The 11,632-nt window shown below is 47.2% G+C and overlaps 1 protein-coding gene across 2 annotated transcripts; it reads right to left on the bottom strand.

Moving 5' to 3' along the window:
- Positions 1-4,823: 4,823 nt before the first annotated feature.
- On the bottom strand, positions 4,824-9,991 carry ccn2b (cellular communication network factor 2b). Of its 2 annotated transcripts, none has more exons than XM_036539086.1 (5): positions 9,806-9,991; positions 8,100-8,316; positions 7,160-7,426; positions 5,768-5,979; positions 4,824-5,163 (listed from the first exon to the last, which is right to left on the bottom strand). In XM_036539086.1, exons 1-5 carry the CDS (start codon positions 9,857-9,859, stop codon positions 4,858-4,860), a joined length of 1,056 nt encoding a protein of 351 aa, XP_036394979.1. In that variant the 5' UTR covers positions 9,860-9,991; the 3' UTR covers positions 4,824-4,857. The 2 variants fall into 2 exon arrangements, with proteins under 2 accessions (XP_036394979.1, XP_036394980.1); XM_036539087.1 differs by having other exon boundaries at positions 7,175-7,426.
- Positions 9,992-11,632: the final 1,641 nt, after the last annotated feature.

Genomic DNA, 11,632 nt, shown 5'->3' with positions numbered 1-11,632 from the left:
TGCGCCATCGCCCTGCCTTGCGAAATGGAAATGGTCTTTCAAGGAAAAGGGAAACAAGGACTCGCGGTAGTCTTTGCTCAGCTGGCAAACTGAGCTCTAATTTATTGACTAGAAATACATTCATGTAAAACCAATGCCTCTTCAGTCCACTGCAGTAAATAGTCTTGTGAAACCAGAAGCGCTTTCCACGACTAATATGTCTTCAGTTCCGCAACATGTGTTTTATAGGAAGAATTAAATAATATAAAGAATTATATACGGTTCATAACCCTGCTGATTATTGATATTAGCAACCAAATAACGACGTGGGATTTAAAACAAGACAACTGTCTGGCCGCCGTGAACCTGGAGAACGATACAAGCGGTCATGCAGGCCGTTAAATTTAAAGTGCCTGGATAACACTATCACACACCGAATGAAAACTGTGAAGGAGAAGACGTAACGTGACTCCACCGGCACAAAAACACGTGGCGCTGTGACGTCATTAAAAAACTAGCCTTCGTGTTTTATCCGCAATTTAGCGCTGTGAAAGCCATCCACATACCAAGTCCACGTTACTGTTGTCTTTTCTCCGAGGATCTCCTACAGTCAGCATTTGTAAGCCCAAATATATGTGACTTTGCCTCCCACACGGCCATGCGTGACAGAGAGTTTGGCAGAGTGATGCAAAATAAAATACTTCTGGCAGAGTCTGTCGTCAGCATCCTCCACTGCACCATCTGTGAGAGAGGGCTGCCCAGCTCTCCACAACCCAGTGCCCCAAGGCCACTTTCAGCATGTCCCAGGACAGGAAATAATACTGATGTTTTGTTCTTTTTTCTACCCTTTCATTCCAAACAGCATCTACTGTTTTCCCTCTCATTTTTGGCTCACAATGCACCGCAGTGTATTTTTAGAAGACAGACGACACACCCGCCCACACATGCACACACACTCTCCCTCACTCACTCGGTCGCTCCCCTCTCTGCCTCTCTCCACTCACAGCGGTAGCGCTCGATGTGAAGAGCAGCCGCTGAATACAATTTCTGAATTCTGCGCCTCCGCCAGCGCAGCGTGGGGGGGGGTTGGCGGAGGGGCGGGGGGGTTGGGAGTCCCACTCTGCCAGATGTGCACCTGCCTGGCTTTTCACTCACATCACTATGACGCCAGCATGACGTTGGTGCTCTCCTCTCACCTTTAGCTTCTGGAGATAATTGCTCCCCCGCGCTTCCAAAGCGGAAACCCGGCTGCACTGTGTTTTCATTTTCCCAGCTGTGGTCCAGACAGACTGTGGATCTGCCTGCCCGTCTGTTCGTCACAGCATCTTTTCTCCTTTTTTTTGCCTGGTCACAGCAGGAAAAATAAATAAATAAATGTTTCCTGATGTTTTATCTGAGTGTAAGTGATGACTGTCAAGCATTGCTACCCAGGGGTATGGACTCAGCCACTTGTCAGTCAAGCAGGAAAAGGCCACCTCTGTTTTGGCAGGGATTGTGGGTAATAAAAATGCACTGCTGCAGACAGGTTAGAGGGAGAATGAATCAGTGCTGGAATCAGGCAGCACAGAACTTTGAAAGACAAGAACCGGAATGCGTGGGGGAGTTAATTCATTTTTGCAAAGAAGAATGCTCAGTACAATTTCGGCAATGACTGCAACCAGTGTCCAGTGAAAAATGGAAAGATAACAGACAATTCTACATAGAAATTATAGATAAATGAGAAAAGAGATGTACTGTACATGCATATTTATTAATGGAGAGCACTGGTCAGACATTAACATTTGATATATGTTCTGATATTTATCAAGTACTTACAATGAAGATTGAGCATTCTTCTTTTACAGAAGAATGCCACCCCCCACCCCCCCCCCCCCCCCCAAGTCAATTACACAAATTAACCTTTCTGCCAAAGGCTTTTACTGGGTTGAATGCAGAAACAGATAACATTGTTTAAAAAGCATATTTGTTTCTCACCAGTCACTTGAAGACACAAAGAATCCTTTAAAAAATAAAAAATCTTGCGTTTATTTATGTGTAATCTGTGCATGCTTATGATTCCATTTTTTAGATTATACTGAAACTTGAAAATAACTCAACTTTGTCTCAATGTTGTTATTACGTTGTAATTAAGTATGTAATCATAAGATTTTTACAGAATTGCATTAATATTATGTTAAATTCATTAATATTATATTAAAAGCCCTGCCTTTTATTGTACTGCAAAACAATGGAAACAGCGTCAGAGACTGAGTTTACTAAGTTCTGCTTTAGTCCTGAGCCACCTGGGGCCAAGTGGCCATAGTGCATCTTGGGATACTCTGAGACAAACACACAAACATACACACACACGCAGGCACACACACACACACACACACACACACACACACACACACACGCACACGCACACACACACGGGGGAATCCCTGGTACAGCTCCTCTCTGCATTATCTCCTCCGGAGCTCATGTGCTGATGTCTTGAGCAGTGAAGATACACCCTCCCTGCAGATTAGCTTCTTGGAGCTGGCCAGCCCATGGGGAGCTCCCAGGCGCTGATAAGGGCAACGGTCGTGCTGGAGCACCCTCACTGTGCAACAGAGGCAAAAACAAGCCTCGGCTTTCCCTCCTTTTTTCAAAAAAATTTTACAAACGCGATAAACCCGCTTAAGATAAAAGTGTGCAGAGCTGTTCTTCTGCATTTGGCTAGATGCATTACTGTCTGAGAACCAGCAGAGGGCGCTATGATTCCACATTGCTCCCACCAGAGAAAGCAATCACACAAACATACACGTACGCACAGACACACGCACTGTAACATGTATCTTTACGCACAGATATCTCACTCTCACATAAACACACACTTGTCCCTTTGATGAACAGGGTAGTATATTTTAGTATTATCTTCACCTTCAGTTTTGTGTGTGTTTATGTATGTGTGTGTGTGTAGGGGGGGGGGCAATTAGACAGGAACATATTCACACATTGTAGAAATTCCTGTGCAGGAACACAAGTGTGTTTCCAAGACTACATCTGGGAAAACCATTCTAGAATGCTAGGCGAGCAAAATCAATCTCCTAATCCCTTTTTAATGCTATTAACCACTGTAACAGTTGCTGGGACACCCACCACACACTATACACACATTATGCAAGTTACCATCCACTACAAAAGAGGTGTAGTCATCTTCCTCAAAGACCAGCATGACGGTTAACAAGGAATCATTTATCTGGCATTCACTAGAATATCTTTACGCAGACATACACACACAACTAGGACATTCTAATGCTGCTACCTGTGTTTGTATGGCATCCTTCAAAGTAGTCTAGGATATCGACTGGCATTTGAATCAGTCTTGCTTATTTTTTCTGGATGCAGTAGTGTGGTTGTTGCTAACCTGACCAGCCTAGTTATTCTAATAATCCAGTTCATGCAGCTGCTATATTAGACTAAATTATTGACCAGACATCTTGTACGAAAAAAAAAAACAAACAGCACACAAGGTGAAAATGATGCAAAAAGCCAGTGTATGTATAAAAATATATAACTTTTTTATTGGAAAACCGACAAAAGTGCAACAGATATGAACTTGCTTGCTTCCTTGCAGAGTGCAAGCAGTTGCAGTGAAAACAGTAATACAGTACAATACGACTAAGTCATGGAGTTAAACGGTAACATAAATTATAGTACAAAACTGTACACGGTCTATTTACAGTATTTACACAAAAGCACGTTTGTGAAAAAGTCGCAGTTCTTCCTTCACTCCCTCTTTTTTTTAAATACAAATACAGTAAGCAACATCGTCAACAGTAAGTCTTCAACCATTGCCACATTTAAAATGTGTTGTTTTTCTTTCATATATTTCATTTATTTTCCGCCGAAGGCTTCTAGAGGGCCATCTATGGGGGCTTCCTTGTCACATGACAAATGAAGTCAAAACAGAGGATGCCTTGACCATGGACAAGGGGGGGGTGCATACAGAGGACCTTCATTGAAGTGCTGAGGGGACAGTTCTCTGGAGGAAGGATACATTCTCCTACAGGGTTTCTACTGCCTTAGCACACACACGCCACCGTCAGGTCTCAGGGATGGAAGAGCAACGTCATTTTTGTCAATCTAGTGGTAAAAAACGACAGCCGTGATCGCGGCAGCCGTCCCTGAAACTCAGGCGGACCCGGCGGTCTGCTAAGTGCGTTGCGTTTTTTTCTTCCCCTCATGGGTCTCAGTGCGTCAGGTCAGCTACCGCGCGGCGCTGCGGTGCGCACCGGCACACGGGGCAGCCGGTCGGGGCCATGGGTGGCACACAGCACGGGGTAAACCAAATAGCCCTTCTGCTACTTTGGGGGGGGAGGGGGGGGGGGGTTTGGGAGGGTTGGGGGGGTTGTAGAAGTCATTCTCGCACAGATTTAAATCTGTCCTTTTTCATTCTAGTTTCCCCCAGCAGGTAGGGATCTGGCTGTCTCCCCCCAGAATGAAGCAGAAGAAGAAGTCCGGATATCTACAGCTGCCCACAGAAAGGTGTGTCAAGTGCAGTTCTGTGTGTGCATGAGTGTGCGTCACCATTGTGTGTCTGTCTGTGTCTTTGCGTGTAGGTGTGTGTTATTTTGTGTGCGTGTGTATGTGTGTGCCTTTGTTTGCATGCGGGCGTCATCATTGCACGTGTGTCTGTGTGTTTGTGCGCATGTGTGTGTTATGGTTTGTGTGTGTGTGTGTATGCGTGTGTGTGCGCACACGCGCGTCATGATTGTGAGTGTGTCTGTGTCTTTGTGTGCACGTGTGTGTCATTTTGAGTATCTGTATGTGTGTGTGTGTGTGTGTGTGTGTGTTGGGGGAGGGTTTGTGGGGGAGAGGCTGCCGGGGGCATGGCTGGGGGGGCGGGGCCTCTCACATGTCGTTGTCATAGTCGCCGTTCATTCGGCGGCGGTGCGTGGAGAGGAAGATGTCGTTCTCCCGGGGGCAGTCGTGGTGGCAGGAGCAGGTCTTGATGAACATCATCTTGCGGCGGAAGGTGTCACCCTCGGGGCAGCGGAACTCCACCTCCGCCGTGACGGTGGTGTGGGGGGTGCAGCAGCGGCCATCCGTGCACGCCCCGCAGAACTTGGGCTTGTAGACCCGGACGCTGGAGCAGCCTGACAGCTCGAACCGCATGGCGCGCAGGGTCTTGGGTGTTCGCACACATTTCTTCCCCCTCTGTCAGGATTTCAATCGATTAGCAATAACACATTACAGGCGTGCGCATACAGAAAAGCTGAAAGCATTGCAAAACCAAATAAATAACACCCATGCAAACACCAAAAGAGTGAGGAGTTGGTATGGGTTTACCTTCCTTTCCTTTCAACATTATACTTCACCCACTTTACTCTCTGTGTATCAGGATACCAATGTCTAACCACTACATCCCTGGAAGACTGGGTCATGTTTTACAAAGACGTCTACCCTCTAAAGGTGTCTAAAGGTGTCAGATGCAGACAGGTGTTAAGATGGAGGTTTCTCTGGTTAAGCAACTGACTTAATTCAGGATTGACACGTTCCCCTGGCTTCAGATCAAAATTCAATTTAAAGATTTAAGATGAAATGTTGAGGTTAACCTCACAGCCACTGGACAGGCTCGCCTCTGACTCACACATTACTAAACAGTCCCAGGTGTCGCGCGTGACACCATTAAGCCAGACGCTGGCTTCCCGAGCTGATCCCTTAAGAGCCCAGTCAGACGGAACGGGTAATGTGTCAGAGGTGAGTGCCGCCTTGGGCGCGTGAGGCGCCGTGGCGAAACAGGGTGTGGCTCAGCACTCACCTTGATGGCCTTCTCCAGCTGGGCGTGGCAGGGCCGGATCATGCAGACGCGGCTCTGCTTCTCCAGCTGGCACTTCTCGTTGTCGTTGGTGACGCGGGTTGAGATGCCCATGCCACAGGTGGTGGAGCACTCGGTCCACTCGGTGGTCTGCACGATGCAGTTGTCCCGGGCGCTCTCCGGGTCTGGCCCGTACTCAGGGACCTCCCTGTAGACTGAGAGAGGGAGGGAGAGGGAGAGGGGTGAGATTAACATCACCACTGGCAATCTGCCGCTGTTCTCAGGTCAGCCTGGACATTTTCTTTTTTTTGGCATCTGTTCACAGGTGTGAGAATGAGGCTACAGTGAAATAATGAACAACAGTGTGGCGTAGTGGTAAGGAGCAGGGATCGGACCCTAAAGGCTGCTGGTTCAAATCCCAGCTGGGGCACTGCTGTTGTACTTTTGGGCAAGGTACTTAACCCACAATTGCCTCAGTAAATATCCAGCTGTATGAACATATAAAACTATAACCTATTGTATGTAAGCTGGTCTGGATAGAGTATCTGCTGTGACAAAGTGACAATAATGCAGAGTAATGAATTGTGCTCCAGGTCAATGCAACCTGTCAACAGCTTGAATGTTCCAGAAATTTTTGTGAGAATGTCCGTTTCACTGCGAGTGTCATGTATTACTGTGCAAACACTACTTCCTCCTCTTGTGTAGCTACACAATGGACTGATGAAAGTTAAAAAGGGCTGAGCTGAATACCAATCTCAAATAAAGGGCATAAGCAATCAGACAGAGTTATGTGCATATCTGATTGGCGCTTAAAATGGAAACTTTTCTGGAAAATGTCAGTAAGCATTTGAAAATGAACCATGCAGAAAGTGATTAGTACCAAGCAGACGTTTCTTCCAATTCTTTACAGAGCTGATGTAAACCTAGTATACCTAACCTAACACTTTCCCTGGGTCTTGCTTTTCCACTGAGTGATTCTTTTATCTGTTAAAACACTGCCCTTTCACCCTGTTGGTTTGAGTTCCTGTAGTTCTGTGACATCACCACAGAGAGCATGGCAAGCCGGGGAGCAATTTCACATGACGACCCCAACAGGACCATGCAATTTGTAGAGTACAGTTATGTTGTTTGCCTCCGCATCTGAAAGCTGTCTGTCTGGTCCTGTTGTAGACTGCATGTGAAAGCGTACACTCCTGTTAAATGCAAAGTTTGACCTGCAGCCGTGAGAGAGGAGTGTTAGAAAGCCAGCTCGTTTCTCATCGCCCCTGCAAGCGGGTAACGTTCTCCCAGCATCTCGCTCTCTCCAGGCCCTGGGAACGTTACCCGCCTGCCACGACCGGGCGAGGGGGAGACAGGGTGGGGCGGGGCGGGGCGGGGCGGGAGGGGGTAACGTACTGCCTGGGGACGTACCGGCCATGGCGGACTGGAAGGGGCGGTCCTCGGGTGCCCCGTCGCACACCCACTCCTCACAGCACTTGCCGGGGATCTGAACGCGGCGCGGGTAGGGGCAGTCGGGCGAGGGCAGCCGCACGTCGCTGGCACAGGTGGGCACGCAGCCGATCTCCCCGTTCATGCAGATGCACTGGTGCTTGCAGCTGGGCTGGAAGGTCTCCCCGCTGCGGTAGATCACCCCGCCCAGGTCGCAGGTCTGGCCCTCCCGGGCTGCGGAGCGGCAGAGGCAACAGCGTTACCCTCAGCGTCTGATTAACCCAAACTGTTACATCACATCACATTACATTACAGACTGTTTCCAATGGGCTGTTTGGTGTACAGTGTGCACTAGAGTGGTTGCTAAAATAACCAATAATCAAAGTGCTTAAGAATGACTAATAATCCAATAAAACATTTGTAAGCATCAACCACTCATAAGAATCGTGTCACACTCGACTGATATGACTCAGTGTGACTCAGGGCCAGCAGTGTGGGTGGCGGTAACATTCCCCACTGACACACTGCTGCTGTACCCTTGGGCAAGGTGCTTAACCCAGAACTGCTTCAGTAAACATCCAACCGTATAAATAGAGAGCATGTAAGTATTGCAACCTATGTAAGTCACTCTGGATAACAGTCCTGAGCAACCGCATGTAAATGTTATTTATAGTTTGTAAATTCAGTGTATGTGAGAAACATATTGAGAATACAAACTGGTTGCTCAAAACAAGGAAAGGCATGCCGGGCAAGATTTGGCTTCAGCTCGTGAACATATCTCAACGTCAATATTTTAAGCGTTTTTCTGCCATTTTTATAACCCCTTGTTTTGCTGATACTCTGACCGTTTTTACATGAAAGCACTGCAGTGCATTGTGGGAAGTGCACTTGGGTGCCGCGCACTCACCCATGCAGACGCCCGTCTCCATGTCACTCAGGGCGGTGTAGTCGCAGTAGAGCTCCTTGTGGTGGTCACAGGGCTCCAGAAGGGAGCAGGGCTCACCCACCTGCCTGGCGCACACCTTACAACAGCCACACCCGTCCAGGACCAGGCTGGTGCCGATGGGGCAGGGAGGGGGATCGGAGGGGCAATCACAGGGCTGGGAGCAGTCCTGAGCCACGACCTGAAGAGAGACGGCGCGCGTCCCGGTTATTCCTCTGTGTGGCACGCGCGTGGACTGACAGAACATGACGAGTAAGAAGCGCGAAGCAACAGAAAGACCCTGAAAGTAACCCTCTTTGCAGGGGTTTTTTTTCCCCCGCGCATGATCACCCGGTGGTGCGTATGTAGTACCGCTCGCATCCACAGGATGGAGACATCTGAACATCGTGTTGACTGGAAATTATGATGATGATGTTGCCGTGTTATTAATCATGATTCAAACTTCAGGCATCGGAGGAATTACATTATAAATGCAATTGATTCATACACCACAGGTGTTATATTTGGGGAAATGGTCATTGAGCAGTTTGCAGAACATTAATCAGGGGTATCCTGGGAAAAATATCAACTTGCACGTAGTGTATTTTTTAAGAATCAAAGTTATCGCACAGTGGGGAATAAAATCTCACCAAGAGATCGCCACCTCGGTTTAAAGCAAATCGGAGTTTAAAAGAGTTTAAGGCTGAGCTTGATTCTCATGCATGCATCCTGGTGTACAGAGGAGGGTAAACCCAGAAAAGTCTTAATGTGGCGTATGGCGTTCTCAGGACATCCATAAATTGAATATGTCAGTTTCGCGTGGACTTGCTATGAACTATGCTTGCTGTTTCCAACAAATCGGACTCGTTCAACATTGCTAAGAAGAGGGAAATTTGGTAGAAACGTTGAGCGCAAAACGCTCATAATTGGCTCTGCATCACATTTGCAATCTATGAGTATCTATGTATTTTATATATGTATTTTCCCATAATTGTTACAGTTAAAATATCCAGATACGACTTAATTCGCATTTTACCTGACTGCACTTGTATCCTAAGCAACACACGACAATTCCACACTACAGTCCTTCAGGGTTTACTGTTGTAAATGTTATACACGTATAATCTTTGCATTTTTGCACGCGCTGGGGCATCGCTGACAGCACGAGGAACAGCGTTCGGTGCGTCCCTGCGTGACGCTCTCGAGGTTGGAGCAGCACGCGCAGATTTTTGTCCGTTTCAGTCCACACACATGGCCAGCAACATTCCCGCATGGGGGGCATTCATTTTGGAATAACATCACGAGTGACTAATCGTGTGTCAGTACACGACATAGCGCTGTAGCCTACTGTATTTACACAGTCCAATAAATGTCACAACTTTGGTATATTTTATTGTTGTTGGATATGTTGCATAATTATCTATTAGTTATCTCCTACAGATTAACGATTCCAGTTGTTTGCTTCATTATCTCTATTTCTAGTTGTGCATATAAATTATAAGTCGAAAGTCACCCTTGATAAAGGTTCTTAAAACGCTTATTTAAGCGAAGGGTTTAGCTAATGCGCAGATTTGCTTCTTAATATGACATGCACTTATAATCAAAATAACGGTGGCAACAGCGAACAAGACTTACCACTGGTGTTAAACAGCATCATTCAAAAGAAGTGTTCATTCTTTAGTGCCACTTACCATGCAAAAAGTCACCAGAAGAAGACCGACGTTAGCAATAATTTTCCCACACATCTTGAGTTAGTTTTGTGCTCGCTGGTGCAACGGTGTTGTAAAGTAAAGTCGTTTTGCGTTTCTCGTCTTGCGCTCTCTCTCTCTCTTACTCTCTCTCTCTCGTACTCTCTCTCTCCGTCACTCACACTCGCTTTCCACTTCGGGGCTGGTTTGCAAACCGAGGGGAGACTCCCTGTTTAAATACGCCGCGAAGGGGTGTTGCCCAGGAAACGAGTGACATGCCACGCGACCCAAAGGGGTGAAAATATTCAAATTCCAGATGGCTTTTGTAATTCCTGCGAGGCACGCGGTTACCGAAGACTGCCCTTAAAGTCTCGGCCTGTTTCATATTCCTCTTTTAGAAACACAGAGCCCGACCGACAGCTGTTTTCTTACCTATTTTTTTTACGGGAACAGTTTTCTAGAGGTGCCCAGACGAGGAGGAGAGGTGAAGAATTTCAGTTATGTCTTTACTCCCGACCATTACCACATTACTGCCCCCCGCCTCCCCCAGCTTAATGTCAGCATTTAGTCTTGTTGGTGTCAACACTTTGGGTAAAGCAGATCTGTTTGTCCAAATAAACCGATTTTAGAAGGGGACTGGACACAAACAAGCAACTATTGGAAGACCAATATTAACTTGGGCCACTGAATAAAGGCTTGCGGCAGTCTTCTATTCCCGCGCTCTTTAATCTTCCTTATGTTTATAGACGCGGGACCACAATACAAATCAGCATAGGCTTTTATGTAACACAAACCAGGATTTGGTTCCTGGAATTGCACACTGCTTTGCATGCGTTATACATAACATGCGGCTATACTTCCGTTTCCACAGCCTTTGGCAAAGACCGGTACACAAACTGAGCGAGCACGTGATCGGGACGTTGCTTATGGTCCGTGTCAGATTTTCCCTGTCTGCCTTCTTTTTAGATAACGGAGTTGTAAATCATTTTAATATTCCAATCACTGTTTCCTCCCTATATTACTTGAGAAGGGTAATGTAAAGAATAACAGCCATTCGTCTGTCGGAGCGAACGCGCTGTGGGAAGCACTGACACGGTTCAGGTAGCAGCATCGCGAGTCCGGGTGCATTCGGGCAGCGCGGCAGCCAGCCCGGCGGCCAGAGAAACAGCGCACAACTGCATCATTGTACGGTTTTATTGCAAGCCGTTCATTAATGTGAGGCGGGAGACAGCTCCTTGGCAGCGGAGAAATTATACCTTTTGCTACGGCGTGCTGTGTGGATGAACCAGTGAGGGCCTGGCTGAGAGGCCGCGCTGCAGCACTGAGATCAGTGAATGTGCAGATGACAGAGGCCCATCCATGGCAGCCAGGTGGGCACCAGGTAGGAAACATCAATGGAGAAATGCCAGGATAGTCTCTCTTTACGTGGTTGTTTCCTGGAAGCACGTTGGCCTTTGTGATGCTTTGGGGTTTGTGTGCATGCCTACTGAGTCACGGGACTCCGTTCTCCTAAAAAACCCACAGAGAACAGAATTACATTTTTTTGTGTAACTGTTCTATAAAATAAATCAACTGTCTCCTGTAATTTTTTTTTCTTTTCCTGAGGGGCTTTTTTTTGGATCGAGTTCGCTGTTGCATGCAGTTAGCTTTCAGCGCTGGAACCCGAGGCAGAGGAATGCGATGGCATGAGAAACGATTCCCGCACTTCCCAGAGTTCTGGGAGGAAATCACATCTTCGCGGCACGGCGGGCCAAATCCAGCTCCCCGACAAGTACATAAGCTCAAAACAGAACCGTAACTAAGGAGCGTAGTAAATGTAGATGGGCAAGT

This window comes from Megalops cyprinoides, chromosome 10 (genome assembly GCF_013368585.1).
Source record: "Megalops cyprinoides isolate fMegCyp1 chromosome 10, fMegCyp1.pri, whole genome shotgun sequence".
Taxonomy (NCBI): domain Eukaryota; kingdom Metazoa; phylum Chordata; class Actinopteri; order Elopiformes; family Megalopidae; genus Megalops; species Megalops cyprinoides.
The sequence above is the reverse complement of the archived record's forward strand: the minus strand, read 5'-3'. Positions and strand labels throughout refer to the sequence as shown.

What these genes read in the sequence shown, in the direction of transcription:
- ccn2b (XM_036539086.1), bottom strand. Translation starts at nt 9,859, where the DNA reads ATGTGTGGGAAAATTATTGCTAACGTCGGTCTTCTTCTGGTGACTTTT. An exon ending in TTCTGGTGACTTTTTGCATG is followed by an intron (nt 8,317 to 9,805) that starts GTAAGTGGCACT and finishes GTCTCTCTTCAG; the next exon opens with GTCGTGGCTCAGGACTGCTC. An exon ending in GGAGACGGGCGTCTGCATGG is followed by an intron (nt 7,427 to 8,099) that starts GTGAGTGCGCGG and finishes GCCGCTCCGCAG; the next exon opens with CCCGGGAGGGCCAGACCTGC.